The following is a 23,727-nucleotide window of genomic DNA, read 5'->3' as shown; positions in this document are numbered from 1 at the left end:
ATGAATAAGACTAATCATATGTCTCATTTACTTCTGTAACATACACAATTTTATTACATAAGAGTTCTCTTCTTATAACACTCACTTTGATTATCTTACAAACTGATAAACATCTAATCACCTTCCTTCTCAGCACCAACAGATAGACAAATATATTTGCAGAACATTGGTCCTTGTGTTTAGTAAAGTTTTCACACCTTGGGAGGTGGGAGAAGCCAATTGCTTCAGTGGATATAAGTTATGCTTAAGAAGGGCTTCGCCTCATTCTCACTCAGAATTTTTGCATATCCAACTCGAACAGAGGAAGTAGCCTCCGCCCCATACACACTTGTATTCTCCATAATATACAGTCCTGCAAATGACTAAAGTAATCCCACGTTAATTTTATGATCAAAACCATTAATTTTAACAGTACGAGAATAATATGTGAGCTCCAGATGCACACTGGTTGTGGTTGCGCTCAGGGTGCCCTTCAGTGGACCAGCCTTCGCTGTTGATGATGGTGCCCATGTATGTGAAAGTAAAGATGACCCTAGGCCTTAGCTTCCATGGACGGCCAAGGTAAGTGGTACTGTTGCCTGCACGGGTTATTTTGCAGTAAAGGAATGTAAATCCACTATCGCTGCCTACATCTTCCCTGCCTTTTGCTGTGATCACCCCCAGATGCCTTGCAACAGATTGAATTGTGGTGTTCTGCATCAAAAAACGCACACATACATCCTTGCAAGAATTACTCTGGTGCAGGAACAAAATGATTTTCGGTATATATGGCCTTTAGAAAGGAAGAAGGGGGGTAGTTACCAAATAAAGGGATTTGCCATTTCCAAAGATGAAATCAACAGTGCCTTCAATGTAGCAGTCTTTGAAGAAATGCATGCCCTTATAGTCACACAGGGATTTGCAATACATATCATCCTAGACAATGTTTAGGATGCAAGAAAGAAATGGCCTTGTTTTCTTCGCTAAGCAAGAAGGAGATGGGCCTTAGAGAGTTTCTGAATTCAATTTCAACTTTCGTTGTAAACCCATCTTCATAAAGCAAGCAACCCAAAGAAATAATGTAATAGTATACAATCGGAGGCTACTTCTGTGCTTTACCTAAAATCTTCAATTCGGTCGGTCAATGGGCTTCAGTGCCTGATGACAGAGGTCCATTTTATAAGGTTTCTAAGGCACATTTGGTAGTTTTTGGACCACTTTTTAGCTTTCAGATCAGAGCCATTTTCGAGCGCTCCCGAGATCCGACTCAAAGCAATTTCATAGACTCTACATCCAAGCCCCACTAGTAGCAAGAGCCCACCAGATGGGATCGAATCATCCGACAGTAGCTCTGATTCGGTCTCATCTGCAGAAAGTAAAACGACAATGTACCCAACAAGCTGCCAAAACTTAAAACAACTTTGCTATTATCTAACTTAACAACTCCACGCAACTGAAAGCATTTTCAAACTTTTAAGCAAGCCCCCTCCTCATAGTTCTCCATACTTCCCTTGAAGTTTCTCCCAAGGATCATATAGTACCCTTTGTTCATCCCAGAAGAAGTAATTCAAAACTTTCCATTTTAAGCAGCCCGATATGTGGACTCTTATAACTCTTTAGCATCGATAACTCTACCTAATTTCAAAGCAACGATACCATACATTTGATAAGAACAATAATAAAAAGTAGTAGTAGTAGTAGTAGTAATTTCCATATGTATAACTCAATTATTGAATTGAAAGAAAACTCTCTCACTATCAACATTTTTCTTTTATCAAACACATTAATGTACAAAATTTAATGTCGAACTTTGGACAAAGCGATCCATCAAATGAGACTCAAAGTGAAAACTGGACAAGCAATCAATTACTATATATATGATACTTAGAATAGAACTTAGAGTTAGGGTAATTAATAGCCTCTCCCCATTTTCTCCCCATTTTCTCATCGTTTTACATACTGAAATTCCGACATAGAAGGTAAGAGAGCACATGCCTTATGTATTTTGGTTATCATCTCCGCTAGTTTTTCCCTACTCTACTCCTACATTCAATGCTAGATCAGCATTCAAGATGTTCATTATCATCATCCACGTCAAGGTGGTCCTCTTTTCCTCATTCCACATGCATGGCTGCTTGCTTTTTTTTTCTTTTGACCTTTATCTTAACTGAAACCCACTGCTCAAGAGCAATTTGACAAAAGCTCAACTCCTTTTTAGTTTGTTTCTGCTTCTTTTTTTATCGAGAGGATGAATAGAACCCATAGTTTTGGGTGGTGGGAACGTGGGCGTTTTAGACCTGAGACATCACAATTCACATGTCATGTCGTTTAATTGGTTTTGAACTTTTGGATTCTAGTGGCTACAAGGATACTGTTGAATGCAAATATACAACGTTTCTTGAAAGAGACCTATGCTCGAACGCAAAGATTTTAGCCCCAAACAAATTTATTTCTTGAGCCACCCATGAAAATGATAGGAATTTTTTGTAGATGAAAGAAAAGGATCCAAACAAGAAGCATTTCCTTTTAACATATTTTATGACTCAGATCATGCCTGAAAACAAAGACTGGGAGTTACCTGATTCAATGCATATAAATTAACCAAACGATAGCCGTACAAATTTCTGATACGTCTCATACGTCCATGCCTTCACTTTAACGTGCAAAATGGTATCCAACTCATGAGTTCTTGTATCTGCACCGCATGGCTCTTTTACATTATCAAGGCAAGTTGTTCCATGTCAGCCAGAGATATAGATATACGCGTGGATATGTTCAGGGCTTCTTAGCTATATTTTGAGTGTTTTTGACTGCAAAGAAGGCATGGAGACTCATCGATATGGCTGAAGCTTTTTTTTTATTATTTTCTTCTCAGTGATTTGTCCTTTTCGTGGCAGTTGGTTAGGGCCCCCTCATGGGCTCGTAAATATGTATGCAGTAGACCGTAGACATCAGTCCCTTATCCCATTCCTGCACTATCATTTGGTTTCCATTCATGTGCAGCTCTCTCTTCTCTCCTCTTGGGCTTTGTTTTTTGTCTTGATTGTTCTCATACATAAAACATGGGTACTCCTATCTGTCAATATATATCTTCAGTACGTTTATTTAAATAGCAACCGACCAGGTTCATGAACAAGGGTTACCATGCCTATATGGCTTAGAACCGTTAGACAAGGTGCGTCTTAATGACAAAAACTAATATAAAATGGCTCAAAGAACATCAGAGATCATTCAACTCCTAGAGTCCACTGCCTTTTGGATCATCATCAACTCACTTTTTTACTATTAGTATGCTTTTAGTAATTAACATGGATTAGTAGGTTTATATTAAATATATTTTTTCGGTATTTTAATAATAAAAATAAAACATTGACACAGATAGATTCTTCACTAGCACTCATATACACTTGAGAAAGCAAAAAGAGATGGATATCCAAGAATTATGTGGAAGTCAAAATGACAATGATGGCATCATATTAGACAAATGTTACAGCATCTGATATGCAAAAGTAATCTTAGTGAAGGTGCAATGTACATATAATGTTTGGAGAAAAGATCAGAAATAAGATTTGTGCACCAAACCAGATGAAACAATCATATCTATTTGCATATCATAATTGAGAAAAAAAATGTATTTATTCCTTGGCTCTCTCCTCTGCATGTGTGTGTGTATGTGTGGGGGAAAAGGGAATCACGCGAAAATCCAATCTTCTAAAAGCATTATTATGCAAAATTGGGGACAAAAATTCCTTGAGTAACATGGGCCTATGATCACCCCAAATCCGATTTCCACGACCAGCTCCCACGTGGGCTGGTCTCTCCATTTCGTTCTTTCTATTTCTCCCTATAGTTCCTACTACTACTGACTACTACTAGTAGTCTAATACTAAAGCTGCCTTCTGACCGACTGACTGACTTGTGGCTGACCGAGTGGTAGATGTTGAAAAGACAAATATACCCTACATTGCAGCTGTTATTACACAAAAGGACGGAGGGTTGGAGCGTAAGATGATTTGGCGGCATCTTCCCCTAAAAAAGCCGCAAAAAGCGGCCGTCTCTTTATGGAAGGTAGCTAGCCAGCTTTGTCTTCTTCTGTGCTGACAGGTGACCCCTTATAAACTACTGCAAGGTTAATTTCGTCTTTTTGTTATGTCTAATTAGCACCAGACAGCTCATTTACCCATGCTTTATGAACAAAACTCTTTTCTTTCCCTTCCTTTTCGCGGCTTACAATTGTAATCTGCTAAGCTTTCCAGATCATAGATTTAATTAGCCCTGTTCAATTACCTTTTCTTTTCATTTAAAATTTAAAATGACAAACTCCTCCTCCTATGGATTAAGGAAAATATATGGTCATCTTATAATCCCATTTCAATTAATTGTGCAAAAACAAAGAAATACACTCTATGTATAAGAAAAAAAATATAAAAAAAGTATAATACATAAAAAATTTTGAATTATTTAAAAATTCAAATAAATTTTATTTTTTATTATATCTAATTAAATTTTTATATTTTATTTTTAATTAAATAAGTCTTTATAATTAATAGTTAATTATTTGTTATTAATCAAAATATCACTTGACATTTACGTTGATGTGATATGCTGACATATTATAATGGATGATAATATAATGTAATTATATGATCATGTGACTTTTTTGTCATACACTTCAGTTTCAAGTGAGAATGAAATGATAAGTGGTATTTTGATTAAATAAAAATTAGTCAACCGTTAATTATAAGGATATATTTGATCTAAAATAAAAATATAAGAGCTTTAATGAATGAAATAAAAAAATAAATTATTTGAATTTTTAAAATAATTTAGAAATTTTTAAAAAATATTATGTGTACAAAATAAATTAATTAAATTCAAGTCAATGTGGAGTGAAGTGATATAGAATCACTTATTTTTGTTTAGTTAAATTAAATGAATTTTTCTTTTTTAAAAATAAAAAAGTCTATATTTAATTACAATTTTATGTGCATAATATATATTAATATATGCACTATATGTCAATCATGTATGAATTAATATGACATTCAAATAACCTTAAAAATATTATAAGATCTTTTATATACTTATTAGGAAGTCCAAAGGGTTGTGAAAATTAGAAGTTAAAACTTTCAACATTAACCAAAAAAAAAAAATTTATCACCAACATATAACTAGAACAAATACAAATATACAACATAATTAAAGGGGATTGATTAGTTCTTCATCTCAGGCACGGTAAAAGGAAAAAGAAAAAAAGACAGAATGAAAGAAAAGGAGTTGCCCCAAATTAATTACATAATAAAAGCAATAAAAGAAAAAGGGTCAAGTATATACTGTTGTATAAGCAGAAGAATGTTTTTTGCACACAATTAAGGGAAGGTGGTCATGGGAAGGATTATACTAAAAAATAATGTCAAAACCATCATCAGTAAGATTAGCTGTCATCGACTTTATTCGTGATAAGGATTATTGGACTGACTCTTAAATGTTCATTTTTCCCAAATGCTTATGAGCGGATGACTAAAGACTGTGTACATAATTTGACTTAATAATTTATCTAAATTATCAGAGAACCGTAAACATTAATTCTTTATAAGTAATCTCAACTTTAATCAAGAGAAAAGGTCATGGCACCGCCCATTTTTCTTATAGATTCCAATCATTAGATTGAATTTAATTTAAGATGTATATCTTCAATTTCTTAATCATAAGGGATCTTAGAAAATTAAGTCGCTGCTAATTAGGGAGTGTTGGAAGCAAAATTCAATGGGTGGTACGTGCCAGGGTGCTGACAAGCTTGGAAGGTACGTATAATCGAGTGTGAAAAGTAAAGCACCAGCTTTGAGGGTGGCCATGGCAGCGTGGCAAACGCGTTACAGATGCTAATGCGTGTACTGTACAAAATTTCGTGTCTTCCACTTATCAAAATCTTCATCATCTTTGTGTCTAACCAACAAAAAGCAACAAAGCTAGGAGAGCGTGTGGCTATATCTCATAATAAAATAAAAAAGAAGCATCTTTAACAACCCAATTATGAGCAATTTGAACCATACATTTCTTAATATAAATTTATGAATATAATATAAGTGAATTTGATTGAGTAATCAGCTTTTTCTTTTAAAAAACATAAAGGAGTCTTGTTTGCCTTGTTGGTCATCCCACAAGACTGTCGACTTCCTGGCTCCGGCTTTGTTGTCTCGGAATCTAGACACTCTTTTTGCAGCTGCCTTGCTGGTGCATTTTTTTGCTATGAAAAAGACACAATACAGGGCTTTGATTTGCTTATTCGGGGCAATTTCCCGGCAAGGTTGGGGAATGCCAGCAAGTTACTTGATCAATACTCTAAATTGAATAAAATAACATGTGAAGACGAAATTAACCAAACCATCAAGGGGATTAGCGATTTTGTTCCCTGATGACAAGAGTACTCTTATTGGAGCAGATGATTGAGGTTGTTCCCTAATCTCTCTGCCCAACAGTAAAATATTAGTTCTACTATTTACCTTCAACTTTTAAGATCTTTAAACAGGCTTTCTTACCTAGACTACCCCTTAAACAGGACTCAAGTAATTGGTTGCTTACTTTTAGTTTAGCAAGGCCCTTTGCCGTCTCTGGTTTTTTTTTTTTTTTTCCAATGGCCCGAAACTTTATCTCACAAAGGCTGCAGGCAATGCAACGAATTACTCCATAGTTCTTCTAATCTCACAAATTCAACTGTGGCTTAAAACTTTCCACCTCCAAAAGATAAGAAAAAAGGTTTTAGTACTTCAGGTTCCTGAATCCTGAGTTCCAGGTAGACTTGTTAACTTTCTGGGAACCCTTTTCTCCAAACTTTTTAATCTTTGCTTCTCCCAGGTGCGCCCAATTTCAACTATATCATCAAACTTCACTTTTACCATTTGACAAACTGTACTTCCACTTGATAAATAGAGACTGTCACAATATGGAAGACAAACATAAAAGATGCGGAGCCCAAGCTTCGCTGTAGTATACTTTTCAAGCACTATTAATGTTTAGACAAAGTTTTTTTCTTTTTTCTTCTTCTTTTTGGCCATGTTTGAGGTAAAGATTGAATGACTATGATTTCAAAATCACCCATATCTCTTCTCTCCCTTCTTTTTCTTCTTCATTCTTTCTCTTACGGATCAAATCAGTGAAACCATAGAAATGTTACACATTTCTAAGAACATTTAGGATAAATGAACATTAATCTCTTATATATATGATTATAAAAAAAATGACAATGAACAACATTGATACACAAATAAAATCACCCACCAGGCTTACAGATTAGCCGGCGTGAAATCGGTTAAATCCACACCGTTGAAATTAACTGCCTCTCTCTCATCAGCGCAGTCTCCCTTTTCCCTCTACCATCATTTTATGGTTTCTTCTACACGGCCTAATCACATTATTATCATTACATAATGTACAGCTTTGGTACGATGCGAATGACCACACGGGAACATTTCTTTCCTCCAAAAAACAAATTAACAAGCGTAGAACTCGACGAGCTCCTCCAAAGACTCAGGCTGAGGATCAGCATTTTCAAGCATCCAGAGCAAGTGCTCGAACAAGACAACCTCGCACGACACGTTGATGGTGTCGTTTTCTCCCGACCGTTCCACAAGCTCCCGAAACAAAGGGTTGTCGATAATATCGGAGCTAATAAGGTACCGCCTCCGAGATTTTCCCACGTAGACAGGCTGGAGATTGGCTGATGACTCGTCGTCGATGTCCGAGGCCGCCACTACAGAGCTGGACGTCGGGCGGCTTTGCTTGTTGTTGAATGAGTTTAGCTTCTTGAGAACTGACTTGAGCTTCGTTAGCTTATTGCTGCCTTTCGCCATTGCTCCTTTGGGGGGAAGGGGTTTAGGATTTTGAAAGAGCTTCGGAACTTTGGAATGTTTTTGCTTTGAAGAGAAAGAGGGGTGCTTGTGAGCAAAGAAAAGGGGAGGAAGGTTCGTTTATAAAGGAGTTTGGGAAGGGTGGAATTGTAAATTTTTTTGAAATGCGGTTACACGAGTTGGGCCCAGGTGTGGGGTCAGGGTAGTGTAAAAAGATAATGGGCCTGCGCTTATGAGTCTGGGTTCTATAATCAATCCCTTTGTTTTAAAAGTTTTACGTAAAATGCCCTTTAGGCCTTAACTGCCGGTTTGGTGTGTAATTGAATACTTTAGGATGAAGAATATTCTGAACTTAGAAGTTGACAAACAAATTTTTAATCAAATATTTTGATCCTCCTAAACAAATTTTTTTTTTAATTCAACTCTTTAAATATATCTATTATTAAATTAAATTAATGCTTAGGTGCGAGTAATTTCCCAAAAGAGGAATGCAGGCTAAGAGAGCGAAGCTATGAATTAGTGAAGGGATTTTGTCTGTATTTGGCCCTTAAAAATTCACTTACCAACTAGAAAGTTGTTGCGTCCATCATTTAGAACAAATGATTCAACTACTGAACGACAATTAGAAAGAAAGAAAGAAAACACTACTAATGTCAAAGAAGTAAAGAGAACCAAGGAAATATCCTCTCATAATTAAATGCATTTACCCATGTATAGTAATTAAATGAAATTCAAGGCTATGAACTAAAAGATAAAGCAAAAGCAAAAAAAGATTTAATTTGACATTATGATTTGGTTTGAAATTAAATTTGAAAGAAGAGATGGTAAGCATAATTCAAACACATTGGAGTGGTTTCGTCACCAATATCCGTCTTCTCGTGCAGGCATCAACCAGAAAGTTGTTGGTTTCTATACAGATTATTTATTCACAGCTCTTTTCCTTTGAACTAATTGATTTTTTTTTTTTGTTCTTTCCATCCTTTTAATTGAAGAAAACAGTTACTTGATGGTGATAGACATGTGCAAGAGTGTTGCAAAGGGTTCAAATATGTTATCCAAATTCTTTTTCCTTTCTTTATTCATCTTTTTTTTTTAATCCAAGATTTGAAAAGGTTAAAAAAATAATTTTCTATAGCAGAAGAAAGCGACTACCCTCCTCCTCCTCCTCTCCTATTCCAGAATCTAGACCAATCGGTGGTAATAGCTATCAGCATTTTCTATTCAAATTTTGAACAACAAAAAACAAAGAAAAAGCTAATGTGCATGCAAGTAAGAGATAAAGATTTCATTGGCTGGCTGTATGTTGAGCTCAATATTTAATTTAATGTTCAGATTCTTGATCAACTGTTTGATGTATTGACTTATTCTCTTCTTCCAGCTTTGCTCAACTTTTTTTTTTTATTTAGAAACTGACCTTTATTCTCACCTGTCATCATGTAAATGATTATAGTCATTTTTTTATATATGGGAAACTTTGCATTTTCTTTTTTATTGCAGCAAAGGCTTAAGAAAAAGGCACAACCTTTTTCTTTTACACATGTTAACTAATTTTTTAACCTAAACAGTGCATGTAAATTAAATATCAATAGGGAATTAAGCTGGGGAAGAAAGTGTGATGGGTGGTTTTTTTTTTTTCTTTCTTTTTCCTACGTTAACTTCTGAAATGCCTTGAATTCCTATATTTTATAGCTTTTGCACGTCAACCTCACATGCAAAGGCCATGAACCAAGGTAGGTGTTCCACTGTCGGGGCTTGTGATCTCAAACAACGACTGGTTTTCATGATATTAAAGCAAAGTTTCTGTTTTTTGAACTTGGAAAAAAGTTAGGAAGGACTTAAGAATTATGCACCTTTTACATGATTTTGGGATTTCTTTATAGCTTGTGGTTACAATATTTAGCATATAGCTAGCTAGGTTACGAAATCTAACAGTGCAAAATCAGATATCTCGAGTTCTTTACCAAGCAGTGAAAATCATAAGAATGATGCGAGAAACGAAGAGAGCATGTTAACGTCAGATGATTTTTCTGGGAACAATGTTCATGTGGTGAATAACAATTCCGGGGTTCAAGAAAATCCTTGATAAAGACAATTGACGGCGAATGAGCAAAGGCATGTGAGCAACACATGGAATTAAATTAATGTCCCAAAAATGTGAACCATCAACATATTAAATTAGCCCCTCAATCACACCCGGCCATTCTCTCCCCATGTGGTTTCATATAATATAATTACCATGTCATGAAAAAAATGGCTAAGTGATTTTGAAGTAAAAAAATTGCTTTTGTTGTTTTGCAACTTGCATACAAAAGTCTTCACCAATAAAATCAATTGAATTAGATATATATCTCTTCTTCTAATTATGATTCATGATCTTTGTCATGTGATATAAATTGGGAATCAATCCTCTATTATCACTAGCATATAAGACACACAACGGTTTGGATTGAAGGAACAAAACAAATGCAAAGGAGATGATTGGTCGATGATTATCCTAATTCTTGCACAAGCCATCTTTTTCCAAAGGTAAGACATAAACATTTAATAGAGTTTTCATTCCTTAAACAAGTTTTAATGATTGAAATGGGAACCATAAATGCCGGTTGATGATAATGATGAGAGAGATAATAATGTGAAAAACATTGTCATCGTATGCAGAATTCAGTCTCTGATTTGTGTTGAATTAATGTTTGTTGATTAATGGCCTGCTTAATTTGATCTGTCGACGTTCTGCTCCCTCAGCCTCAATGAACAGCACTTGTCTGTGGATAAGATGAAAGATGATTAGCGAATGATAACAAAAGTTTACTTAAGACGACGACAAAGGAATAAATAAAGAGAAAGAAAATGTGTGGGGTGAGTGAGAGGGAAATAGAGAGAATGCATTTTTATATCTTCTTTCCCTGTCCGTATTACAACTATACATATCCATTACATGTTTAGAGATTAAATGAGGGGTTTGAATGAGGGCAAGGTTTTGTCAAAATCAATGAATAGAAAATTGTTTTGGATGGTAATGCAGTTTGGGTTCTTTATTGGGAACAAGATCCTATCATTTGCAGGATTTGCAACCCGGATGAAAATCAACAGGATCTACTTGCGCTTTGAACTTATTCTACCCGTTTTCAATTTCCCCATGATAAAAAATAAATAAAAAAGTGGGAGGAATTGAGATGTCTCCAAAAAGAGAGATGCAAAGGAGAGACAAAAACATAAGATTTGTCTCTCTCTGATTGCGACCTGATACATGCTTATTTGCATGTGCTTATGCACATTAATCACCAGGTCGTCGAGATTATCGACCATTATCAACGACATGCATGTAGCATGTGATGATTAGCATTATATCAAGCTGCCAATCAGTGTTAAGTTTGTCAGTTTGCCCGTTGCATGCGCCTCTTTTCTATGTTTCTGTTCAAACTTCAAGTTAGATTTTATTAACCCACTCTGCAGGATCCTCCTGTATTAATGTTTCTAAACATTGGATTCTTCTCGATATGTAACTTGTATAGGATTAATAATTACCTGCTAATTTGCCGGATAGGGAGTTAATTATTCAGAACTTTTTGTAATTGACATGGCGAAGGGTTTCTCCATGACATGCGCTTGCTTGTCCGAGCTTATTGTTAACAATGAGCTTGTCCAAACACAACCACATAGTGGACATAGCCTCCAGGAAATAAGGAATCAGCTTGCCTCGGATGCTGCGGTACATCCCCAAGGTAGAAATCAAGTCATTGTATGTCACACCATAAATTACTCCTACATAATTGAAGATGAAAGTCAACATATAGCAATAGTACATCATATATTTCAAAGTTTCAATCAATATGAAAAACTTAAACAAAGCAAAAAAAAAAACACTCATTTATTGAGAAGGGTTTTAATCGTAATTAAGATCAGAACAACAAAATCAAATCAAAAAATTCTTTGATCGACTCTCAATAATCAATTTTTAATTATTTAATATATCGAAAAAATTTTGGATGTTAAACTTTTAACTTTATAATAAAAGTAATGGCAATGAAAAAAAAAATCAAAGAGTCGAATGGTAATTTTTTTTTTTTATCAAAGTAATAGATAATAATGAAAACATGACAAATTCAAATTGTTTCAATTTGTGGACTTGTCGAATATTTTAAAATTAACTACGGGTGGCTGTGCCCTGTCAATTTATGAAATGTCCCGTCATAAAAGGCAGAGGAAGATGCAATTGCTTCAAGTAAGGAAGAGAGACCTCCGAGCCTTTGATTGGCTCATTGCCGTCACCTATAGTCCCATACGCAAACATGCGGCGTGTTTATTCTGTTGTTCACGTTTTCAATCAAAGGGGTTATACGCTTTAGATTGCAATTTGAACTCAATTTCATACGTATCCCAATGAGAATTTGTCGCTTTTTGTATGGTCCAGGATGCATATCAGCCCGTGTTTTGTTGTTGCTTTCTTTTCACTTTTCACATGATCACATCAGGCGTACGTAGTCTTCTCTTTTCTTCTTCATTCTGTTCTTTAGATAAATAGGAGAAAGAAGTGAAATTGTTCCAAAAATTTGCACTTTGGGCCTTTATGAATGAAAATCTACTGAATTATTATGGATTGGGCCCGACCCAAAGCATTTAACATATTAGCCTGGCTGTATATGACCTTTAGGTTAATGTCAATTGAGTCTTGCATTTTCTTTAACACTTTTTAAAATTAGTAAACATATTGTTTATAATAATATTTTCGTATTAAATAAAAATAGTTAAAAGTTAATATAATAAAATTTAACGAATTGAGAGAAAATATTATTTAATATGATTATTTTAAAAATTATTTTTAAAACACTTTTTAAATAGAATCTTTACATATTTAATTGGAAGAATGACTATTCGCTTTCTCACCTATTCATTTTTCTCTCTTACATTTGAGTTTGGTTTATAAAACAGGCATTTTGAGAGAAATTGTAATAGCTATTATTGATCATTTTTCGGTATTAACTATTCCTCGTGGGTTGAAATAGACCAAACAACTTTTGATAAAAAAATATCCTTAATCATTTTGTAAAATTGCTACTTTATATATAATAAAACTTAACCCTCACTTATGGACTTTTATCTTCCTCTCTTTTTTTTTTTTTTTCTTTTCCCGTTCTTCATCATCTGCCTCGTGCCTCTTTGTAAACTTCCTACATTACTGTCGTCCTCGGGTCGCAAGGGGCGCTTGACTGGCACTCCATTGTATCAACCACATCTTTCGATGGTTGGGTGACAAAAGAAGAAAGAAAAAGGAAAAAAAAAGTAAAAATGAAAATAAAGAAAAAAATAAAAAATTATATTTTAAATAAATTATAAATTAGTAATACTTTATTATAAGAAGTATATTAAATTTTTATTATAAAAATTATAATATTTTATTAAGAATTATGAAAAAAGTTAATATCATAAATTATAATAAAAAGGATATTTTGTCTTTTTATAACTTATTGCTTTGTTATTTTAAAACTGTTTTTGTCAACTAACGTTAAAATATTGTCAGAATGACAATTGTATTTCATAAATAAAATTATAAAATAATTATTTTTATCTTATTTTATTTTCATAAAATAATTATTTTATCCTCCTTCCATTCTATTTATGAACTAAATATACCATCAATGATAAAAGTCTCATTAGTATCACATCAAGTGGCTTTGTACAACTACGCTAATACCTAATTAATTGATTGTTTTGGTTCCTTGAATTATTTTTCAAAACCATAAAACGAAAAACATAATTTTGGAAAATTTTAGATGTCCAACAACAATCCTATCGAAAATAAATTCATACTTTTTATTTAGTAAAAAAAATATAAACTCCTTGCAATCTTTGAACTTGTTGGGGCATTCAAACTTCAATGGACAAATCTGAAAATTAGTAGTTCAGATGGGCCTGTCGATAGGCCTCTCAGGCCCAAAAGTTGGGTCAAGGCCCTGCCGCCCGAAGCGGATACGATCGTAAAATTTGAAATTATTAAGTTCTGGTTCAACGGTTTCACTTTTTGAGTACCCTTTTGGGTCCCATATCCGGATGTGGGATCCATCACCGGCGAACCGAAGCCATATGTTAGATTTCGCGGGTAAAACCGTACAACCTCCCCTCACCACTCACCACCATCCTCCTCCTGCATCCACCACCACATCACTATCGCCATCCACTCTCTCTTTTCAAACTTTTCGCTCTTTCTCGATCCTCATCCTCCGTCGCTGTCTTATCTTTTTTTTTTCTCCCTTCCCATTCCATGTAACAATGAATAAAAATTTTTAAAGCCAACTTCTGTAACTGAATTTTCATTTCCCCACCAAAAAAAAAGGAAAATTAAATGAACTTCTCTTCCAATTACACTAATCTCCGGCTCACTTCCAACCGTTCCGACAACCTCCTCTTTTTCTCCCGTCAGAGTCCATTCCAAATCCGCGAATTTCGCGTTTACAAACGGCGCCGGTTAAAGCTCTCTCGCTCAAACCTCACTGTGCATAATCACTTCAATTTCTCTTTCGATAACAACTTCTTCCAGAAGCTTCCTTCCCCCGATTTTCTCGCGCCGGTGTTGGGTCTGTCTTCCGGCGTCGCTCTCTATTTATCGTCGCGCTTAAATTTAGCCTCCGGAGACAAAAGCAATGTCTGCGACATCGGAGAGTGGATCTTGTTCACCAGTCCGACGCCGTTTAACCGCTTTGTCATCCTTCGGTGCCCCTCCATATCGTTCGAAGGGAGCGAGTTGATGGAGGATGTGAATGAGAGGTTAGTGAAGGAAGATCGGCATTTCGTGAGGCTAAATAGCGGGAGGATGATTCAGGCGAGTTTAAACAGGGGAGAGAAAGCCAGTGAGTTGGAGTACCAAAGAGTGTGTATTAGCACGGAGGATGGCGGCGTCGTTTCAATTGATTGGCCGGCGAAATTGGACTTGTACGAAGAGCATGGACTCGACACGACGGTTTTGGTGGTTCCGGGAACGGCTGAGGGTAGTATGGACAAGAAGGTGAAGGCGTTTGTTCAGGAGGCGGTTTTTTGTGGGTTTTTTCCGATTGTTATGAATCCTAGAGGTTGCGCTAGCTCGCCACTCACCACTCCCCGGTAATCTATTGTGTTCTAAAGTAAATTTTCTTTTTTTAATTTAGTATTCTTTCATTGCTTCTTTTGTTATTAGCATTGTAAAATTTTTATAATATGCTTAAGTGGGAAAATTTGTAGTACGGGTATTTACTTGAGCGTATATGTTTTAGCAGAAATTAGTTTCTCAGTCAGGCTTCTAGATCAAGAGAACTATCTAATGTATGCTAGATGCTTTTCTTTTCCATGGAAATTTCTTGAAAAACCATCTGATATTAGGGCTACTTAACGACTTCATTTATGTAGGTTGTTTACAGCTGCTGACAGCGATGATATCTCCACTGCTATACAGTTCATCAATAAGGCAAGGCCATGGAACACATTGATGGGCGTTGGCTGGGGATATGGTGCAAATATGTTGACAAAATACTTGGCAGAAGTTGGCGAGAAAACTCCTCTGACAGCTGCAACATGCATAGACAATCCTTTTGACTTAGAGGAGGCCACAAGATTGACTCCGTATCACATTGCTTTAAATCAAAAGCTCACTGGTGGACTTATAGATATCTTACGATCTAATAAGGTTGGTGATTGCACCAAACTTTGTATCTTTTCACACACTTAATCTTTTCATTGGTAAAGTACGCTTCAATATGCATTGACCATTCAGTATTAATTCTTTTTATTCATGCTAAATGAATTGCCTAGGAACTATTTCGAGGCCGAGCAAAAGGGTTTGATGTGGAGAAGGCTCTATCAGCCAAATCTGTTCGTGACTTTGAAAAGGCAATATCTATGATCTCTTATGGTTTTGAGGCCATAGAAGACTTTTACTCAAAAGCTAGCACGCGAAGCTTAGTTGGTAATGTGAAGATTCCAGCTCTTTTTATACAGGTACCTTTGCAACTTCTGAAATTTAATGGCAAATGGTTTTTCTGAGGTACACATGTTAAATGTCTAATGTCAGATTAGTACATTCTTGCTTCAAAAGAACTCATTTATAACAAAATTTTCCTTAGAAGATATTTTTGCAAATTGCTCGAAAAGGGACATTATTAAATTTTCCTACTCTGATGTTAAATATTCAGCAAAATATGTGATTTTTTTTCTTTCTTCTGATGAGAAAAATGTGAGATAATTATGCCAAAACAACTTTATTTTGTTTGAAAACAGTTACTTTCCAGCTATATATTTGTGACAAAAGAACAACAGACACAAGACCATGATTCTACTAATTTTCAACATTTGCTAATAATTAACTCTATATGCATTTGAATGGCAGCTTAATCCTGGTTCATCAAGCCTTGTAATATAGGGTACTTTGTGGTTGGCTTGTTGGTGTCATGAACCAGCTAAAGGTTACTTAAGTAGTCTTTTTCTTCTGGCCAAAAAAATACGTAGTCTCTTTTGGTGCTGAGCTAGACTTCCAAAATTTCCTTCAATTGTGAACTTTTTAAAAACTTAACTATGAGACTAGAGTTTTAATCTTTCTTTCGCTTTTGGAAATATATCTTTTTGGACTTTCCCTGCAATGGTTGGTAGTTGTTCTAGTTCTGTCATCTGCATGCATGCATAAACTACCTTTTGGCAATATTATGTTTTGGATCAATATTTCAGAACCCTACTCCCCCTTTGAGAAATGGAGGAATTGTATAAGGAAAACCTAATTTCTTGTAATTTTTTCATTTGTCAGAATGATGATGGATCAGTGCCTCTACTCTCCATTCCACGTGGTTTGATTGCAGAAAATCCTTTTACAAGCCTACTCCTCTGTAATTGTTCACCGTCTAGAGCTACTGTATCTTGGTGCCATCATTTTACTATTGAGGTAATCTCTAATCTTCTCTCTTTTCATCTGAAGATTTTGGAATTTTGACTTAAATCCACATAGTGTGTTTGTTATCCTGAAAATGACAGCTGAAAATATCCTGTTTCAACTGTTAGGTGGGTTTGAGGGTAGGGGGGAGGTTTTAGATTGATCAGGCTTCTGTACTTTTCATGAAATATCCTCTTTCAAAGAAACAATCTCCCACAAATGAGCTTGGTGGTCTGTGGTTTTTCTCATTGTTTTTTATATTGGCCTTCTGAAGGCTGGTCTAGGTAGTTAACTCTTGCTATATACCCCTTATTTGAATTTTGAACCCCAAATTTTTAAGTCCTACAGGATTTACTTCATGTTATTGATTAAAACAGAGTTTCACTGTTTCCAATACCTACTATATCCTGATTATTGCAAGTGGTGCTAATTAACCGGGCTGGAATTCCATGTTCTTTATTATCTTATGGTCTAAGAGTTTGATAAAGTTTCACCATGAATCTGGCAATTGACTTTCTCATTAGTATCATCTGGCATATGTAGTGGCTTGCATCGGTGGAGCTTGGACTTTTGAAGGGTCGTCACCCGCTTCTGAAAGATGTTGATGTCTCCATCAACCCTTCAAAAGGCTTAGCTTTTGTGGAAGGTAGGTTGACTGGTAAGGGTGGAAAAGCTAAGAAGCTTTTGGATCTTTCTAGATCAAATGCTATAAATGGCTATTCCATTGATCGTCCAAGGGAGATGTTAGAAGATGGTGATACAGCTGCTAGCATCCACCCTTGGTCCAGACAAGGTTCACCGAAAGATGTGGAACTCGAAGACAAGGGGTTGCAAGGAGTGCATAATGATGTGTTACCTCAGACCAAATCTGTTGAAGCAGAGTTGGTCAAAGAGGAAGCTAGTTCAGAAGATGGTGAAATAGGTGAAGTTCTACAAACTGCACAAGTAGTTATGAATATGCTTGATGTAACTATGCCCGGAACTTTGAAAGAAGCAGAAAAGCAGAAGGTAATGCCTAACCATTGCAGTTTCTTCTTTTTATATGACATGTCTGATTTGTCTGTGTTAAAACTTTGGAATGCATATTTTACCCTTGAGTTCCCTGTGGTCTGCAGTGTGTGTAATCTCAATTTTGAATAAATTAATCAAAATGATATAGTAATTGTTAAAGCTCCGCTCTGTGCATGTGCATTTGTTGGAAATAAAATATCTTAAATGGTACAAGTCTTAGGATATATAATATATTTCTCAAATGTGTGTCACACATTTGGCCTCTTTATATATTTGATTTACTTGCTTATATAGGTTCATGATTTTGCTTATTTGGGGTATGGTATGCTTGTTGCTTTAAAGTGCAATTTTAAGCAGATATGACTGAGAATTCCAGGATGTGAATTTTTAGGTGTGTTATTAATTTAAATCTAAGTACGGACATCCAGGTCTTGGCTGCCGTTAATCAAGGAGAGACGATTATGAAAGCTTTGCAAGATGCTGTGCCAGAAGATGTTCGTGAAAAGCTCACAACAGCCGTATCTGTAATTATGCGTGCTCAAGGCACAAACTTAAAACAGGGTATTGAAAGGATTCCCAAAATGTCATCAGGGTTCAAGTCAGAAGGCCAAGAAAGTGTCAGTGATGCTCATTCTGCAGATGAGATAAAAAGAGCTGATGATTTGGCAGATGGCTCTGATAACATTCAAGTTGGCTCAGACAAAACTACTGGTGGACAGGGATTGGAATCTCAGCCATCAGAAAATTTGCAAAAGTCCATTGATGTTGGTCAATCTCAACCAGTGAGCAGCCATCAGGGTGATATTTCCTCTTCAGTTAAGAAGGATACAAATGAGTCGGGAAAAATTCATGAAAGTGATAAGCTCACCAAAGAAAAGGCTTCTACACATGCTGACTCTAGTGAAAGAGGATTGGAAAGTAGTGCTAAGCCTAATTTGACTACCCGAGCTGAAAAGGCAGGTAGCACAGATGGAACGTTTAGTAGTGAGTGCAAAGCAGACCGAGATGGTGGAATGGGCCGAAATGAAATAAAGGATGAGAATAATCCCCAGAAAAAGGAAGAAAAAGTCTTGGATTCTTTGGCTGACCAAAGTAAAGTGGCATCTGCTACTACAGCAGAAGTTACAGTTTCCTCCACAGGATCTTCTGAAGCCCAACCAATGGAAGGGGAAGGAAATGATAATCAGAAAAAAGAAAACAAGGATCTGCTACATGCACTTGATCAAAATAAGTCCTCGATACCTGATTCCAATCCTCCAACCTTTAGTGTTTCTCAAGCATTAGATGCACTGACAGAGATGGATGATTCCACCCAAGTAGCTGTTAACAGTGTGTTTGGTGTAATAGAAAATATGATTTCTCAACTTGAGGAGGAAAAAGATGAAAACGAATCTCATGATGGAAATGAGGTCAGGACTGAGAATCTTGATTCTGTGCTTGAGACACAAGACACATTTGAAAAGGAGGAGGATAGTGAAAATGGTCACAAATTGAGAGAAACAGAAGGCAGTAAAAGTGACCAGGGTATGATGTCTGATGGATTGCATGGTCCTGCCATACATAATGATCATGCCATACATAATGATCATGATATTGGTACAGATACGCAGGATGACTCAACAAGTGAATGGCTGGAGGAGGAATCCCCGCAAAATTCTGTTTCATCTGAGGGGTCTGATAGTGATGATTCTCAGGGAAATAGTGTAGGCAATAGTTTGGGTATCCCAAGAAACAATGATCATATAATTAGTAGCAAACTTTTGGCTGATTATTCAGATAGACCTGTAAACAAATTGTACATTAATGCAAATCAATATGCGGACTTTCTGCATAGTGAAAACTTCCGTAGATATTTGCTTTCGAGACCAACTACTGAACCACTAGATGTAGACACAACTACTGCTTTATTGCTTGACTACTTTCCAGAAGAAGGTCAGTGGAAGCTCTTGGAACAACCAGGAGTGAATGGAGATTCTATTGATGAAGTTACAACTCACAGCAGAGAGCCTGAGGCTCCTGCAGCTGCAGAAGTTAACGAAACTGAAAATTACATTGAACCATCATATGTAATATTAGATACTGAAAGACAGCAGGAACCAGTTGGAGAGTTTGAAACTATGGAAAATATGAATATAAGTGCTGAAAACAATGATGAGGGATTACAGGAATTGATTCAGCTTGTAAAAGTGACTATATTGGATTCTTTGAGAGGGGAAGTTGATCGCAGGCTAAGTGCATCTGACATGGAAGCAATGGAATCTCAACTTGCTATAGATATTGAAACAGTTGCAACTGCAGTGTCTGTGTCTATTGGAGATGATGAGGAATATACTAATTTTGAAGGCAAAGAGCATGTTATAGAAAATGCCTCAGGGAAAGTTGGTACCATTAATGGAGAAATTATTGTAAGGGCTATTTCATCTGCTGTTCAGAGCACAAGTTATCTAAGCAGAGTGCTGCCAGTCGGTGTTATTGTAGGATCTAGCTTAGCTGCTTTGAGAGAGTATTTTCATCTATCTACCATTCATGACGATGATCAAAGTGAAGTTAAAGCTGCTGACAAAACCAAAGTATCCAGGAAAAAGAGTCATGAGAAGACTAGTATAATGGAGATTGATCAAATGCCTCTTTATAAATCAGGTCAAAATGGTACTTTTCATAGCCCTACTAGTAAAAAAGGGGTAGAAACTGGTTTTAAAAGCCTAAACAAGGATAGTGTCATGGTTGGTGCTGTTACAGCTGCCCTGGGAGCATCAGCTTTTCTGGTGCCAAAACAGGTAATACTTATTTTTTTTTTTTTTTTGTCTACAAGCATTTGTATGTTTTTTGCATTGACTCTTTAAACCCACTTGTGCAAGCCTGGTTTAGAGAGGGTTAAGATATCCTTGGTTTGTTACTAAAAGTGAAGCAACATTGGTCAAGTAATAAAAGTTTTTAAGGATTATTATTAACAAAGATTTTGTTTTGGAATTTCTAAATTGTTATTACCTTTTATAATATGAATGTTATGTAGTGACTTCTTCTAACTATTACTTTGTGTTTGTGTCATGGTTAAATTCTCATTTCACTCCAAAGAACCTTTTTGAATTTTGATCCTGACCTTTTATGGTTCCATGACTTGTTCAGTTTTAAAATATTGCTAAAATGGTGAAAAGCATGCTGTTAAGTTGTGTCCAAGGAAAAATTGAACTAATTTGTTGAGTTAAAGATTTTTATTTCAAGCTTTATTTTTTCCTGTTATATGGTCATGCATGTTGATTGTGCTTTTCTGTATTTTTTTCTTCTCCTGGGTCTATGTGTGTGCTTCTCATGTTTACTGGTCAATAAAAATGCAAAGGATCCACTTCAAGGGAGGGAAACTGCTGAAAGTTCATCTAAGACCCTCAAGGAGCAAGGAAATCAACATAAAGAGTCTGAAAAGTTTGATGAAGCAGTAGCTGACAAACACCAAAACAATATAGTCACTAGCCTTGCAGAGAAAGCCTTGTCAGTTGCTGGTCCTGTTGTACCTACAAAAGGAGATGGTGAATTGGACCAAGAAAGGTCTTTATCATATGCCTAATATATGTTTCTGTTACATTTGAAGTTGTCTGCTTGTTTGGTTTTTTAAACTTGACTTACACATGTCTTTGTTGGCAGGCTGGTTGCAATGTTAGCAGATTTGGGACAAAGAGGTGGCATGTTGAGGCTAGTTGGTAAAATTGCTTTGCTTTGGGGTGGTATTCGTGGTGCAGTGAGTCTAACAGACAGGCTTATCATGTTTCTCCATATAGCTGAGCGCCCCTTATACCAAAGGTATTGAAGTGGTTGATATCCTTCTCAACCATTTTTGACTCTCTCAACTGTCTTTCAATGCATTCTGTTTAGCTTAATAATTAAAACTTAATAAAAGTTGTAATAAATAGTGTTCAGGTAAGAGAATGTATGTTAAATGTTTTAAAACTTTTTAAAAGAAAATATCTGGGTGCTAGTACTGCTGTTATAGTTTTGCACTGAGGCTTATGTTGTCCTCTGAGTATTCCTTGTGCTGATGTTACACTTTTCTTCTTGTGCTGCTTTCTTCTCAAAGGATTCTTGGCTTTGTTGGCATGGGTCTTGTTTTATGGTCACCGGTTGTTGTTCCATTGCTTCCAACTCTTGTGCAGAGCTGGACAACAAAGAATCCTTCCAAGATTGCTGCACTTGTTTGCATTATTGGCTTCTACACTGCTGTCATGATGCTTGTCATATTATGGGGTAAAAGAATACGTGGTTATGAAAATCCACTTGAGCAATATGGACTGGATTTGACATCACTATCAAAGGTATGGATTTAGGTTAAACCTTTTGTTGGAAAAATTCTAGATAGAGGATTATTGCTATTTATCTTTTACGTTAACTTCTGATTCTTAATATGCACGTTTTTTATTGTCTTTGAGGTTATTCCTTTATTGTTCCTGGAAAATTAGGGATTTGGCATTTAAGGGCGCATGTTTTCTTGAATAGCAAGATCGTGCCTACTTATTATCGTAGACAGAGTGAGTTAATATTGACATCATTGCTTGCAGATCCAAGGTCTTCTCATGGGCTTGATTGGAGGAGTAATACTTGTTATGCTAATACAGTCTGTAAATGCCTTGCTTGGCTGTGTCAGTTTCTCTTGGCCTTCAAATCTTCTTCCATCCTCTTTAGATATCATAGCTAGGCTCAAAGTATATGGAAAACTGCTTGTGCTGGTTGTTCGAGGAATTGTAACTGCAACAGGTGTTGTGCTTGTCGAAGAACTGCTTTTCAGATCATGGCTGCCTGATGAAATTGCCGCGGATCTTGGCTATCACCAGGGAATTATTATATCAGGACTTGCATTTTCTTTGTTCCAGAGGTAACTTTATTTGACTTTTCTATTGGAATTCATGTTTTCTTACTTTACCCTTTTTTATTAGTTTGAGATATTATTTAGGTGCAATACCTTTGTTTATAGATATTTAATAGATTTGTGAAAATAAAAAATGGCCTTTGCTAACAATAGCCCCAACCATGGCTCCAATGGGATTTCAGGTCTCTGATGGCAATACCAGGGCTATGGCTTTTGTCTTTGGCTTTGGCAGGCATTCGGCAAAGAAATGATGGCAGCCTATCAATTCCAATTGGGTTGCGTGCGGGGATAATCGCTTCAAGTTTTGTTCTACAAACCGGTGGCTTTCTAATTTATAAGGCCAATTTTCCTCTCTGGGTAACGGCAACTTACCCTTTTCAACCTTTTAGTGGATTAGTCGGTCTTGCATTCTCTTTATTGTTGGCAATCATTCTGTATCCAAGACAGCCTCTGCCTCAGAAGAAATCGGAAAGTAGCATACAAGAATAAACAGAGAATTATACGGTTAGAAGAGCAGCAGTCTCTACCACATCTGCTGCAATTTTGGTTGGTTATAGCTTTACGGGTTTTGAACGGACTCGGAAATCTGTATATACCAGTCTTTGCGTAACGGTGCCAACTGCCTTGTATGTATTTTTCCCACCCAATGGGGAGGGGTAGCAGGGAAGAAATGAAAGGAAGTAGAGGTAAGAGCATTGTACAAAGTAAAGGAGAAAGAAACAGAGATGCAGAAATGCATTTGATGGGAGGTAAAAGGGCGGGCTTGGGAAGAAGGATATTGTTGCAACGCTATCATTCTTTCAAATACTAGTACGTGCAATCACTTCAATATCAGACCGCGCCGCACGGAAAAAAAAACACATGGGACACGTATTTCCGTATACATTAAATTTTGATAGGCAATTTTGCAAAGGAATCCTAATATCTTAATGCCACGTATATAAGTTGTTCCTGTTGTTTTCTCTCTTCTCATTTTTGGTACTTGGATCCCAGCTTACATGTACATTTTTTGTACTTAAAGGGGCAATAATTCATAATCATCCATCTCATGTTAATGAAGGCATATTTTTACCCCTGTGGACCTTTGTCATTATCGATTTGGTTCAGCTTCCACGGACCTGATGAGAGGGAAAAATAATGTGTTGAAG

The 23,727-nt window shown here is 36.1% G+C and overlaps 2 protein-coding genes and 1 pseudogene across 3 annotated transcripts; 1 reads left to right on the top strand and 2 right to left on the bottom strand.

Annotated features, from left to right (window-relative positions):
- On the bottom strand, positions 29 to 1,416 carry LOC18588223 (annotated as a pseudogene).
- LOC18588222 lies at positions 7,176 to 7,916 on the bottom strand. The gene has a single exon (XM_007012487.2). It carries the CDS (start codon positions 7,827 to 7,829, stop codon positions 7,470 to 7,472), a length of 360 nt encoding a protein of 119 aa, XP_007012549.1. The 5' UTR covers positions 7,830 to 7,916; the 3' UTR covers positions 7,176 to 7,469.
- LOC18588221 lies at positions 13,888 to 23,654 on the top strand. 2 transcript variants are annotated; one of them, XM_007012486.2, is made up of 11 exons: positions 13,888 to 14,921; positions 15,204 to 15,480; positions 15,606 to 15,791; positions 16,591 to 16,725; positions 17,257 to 17,721; positions 18,153 to 20,501; positions 21,062 to 21,267; positions 21,364 to 21,519; positions 21,794 to 22,028; positions 22,272 to 22,585; positions 22,762 to 23,654. In XM_007012486.2, the coding sequence occupies exons 1-11, from the start codon at positions 14,167 to 14,169 to the stop codon at positions 23,066 to 23,068; spliced, it is 5,385 nt and encodes a 1,794-aa protein (XP_007012548.2). In that variant the 5' UTR covers positions 13,888 to 14,166; the 3' UTR covers positions 23,069 to 23,654. The 2 variants fall into 2 exon arrangements, with proteins under 2 accessions (XP_007012548.2, XP_017983439.1); XM_018127950.1 differs by having other exon boundaries at positions 14,842 to 14,921; positions 15,250 to 15,480.

This window comes from Theobroma cacao, chromosome 9 (genome assembly GCF_000208745.1).
Source record: "Theobroma cacao cultivar B97-61/B2 chromosome 9, Criollo_cocoa_genome_V2, whole genome shotgun sequence".
NCBI lineage: Eukaryota > Viridiplantae > Streptophyta > Magnoliopsida > Malvales > Malvaceae > Theobroma > Theobroma cacao.
The sequence above is the reverse complement of the archived record's forward strand: the minus strand, read 5'-3'. Positions and strand labels throughout refer to the sequence as shown.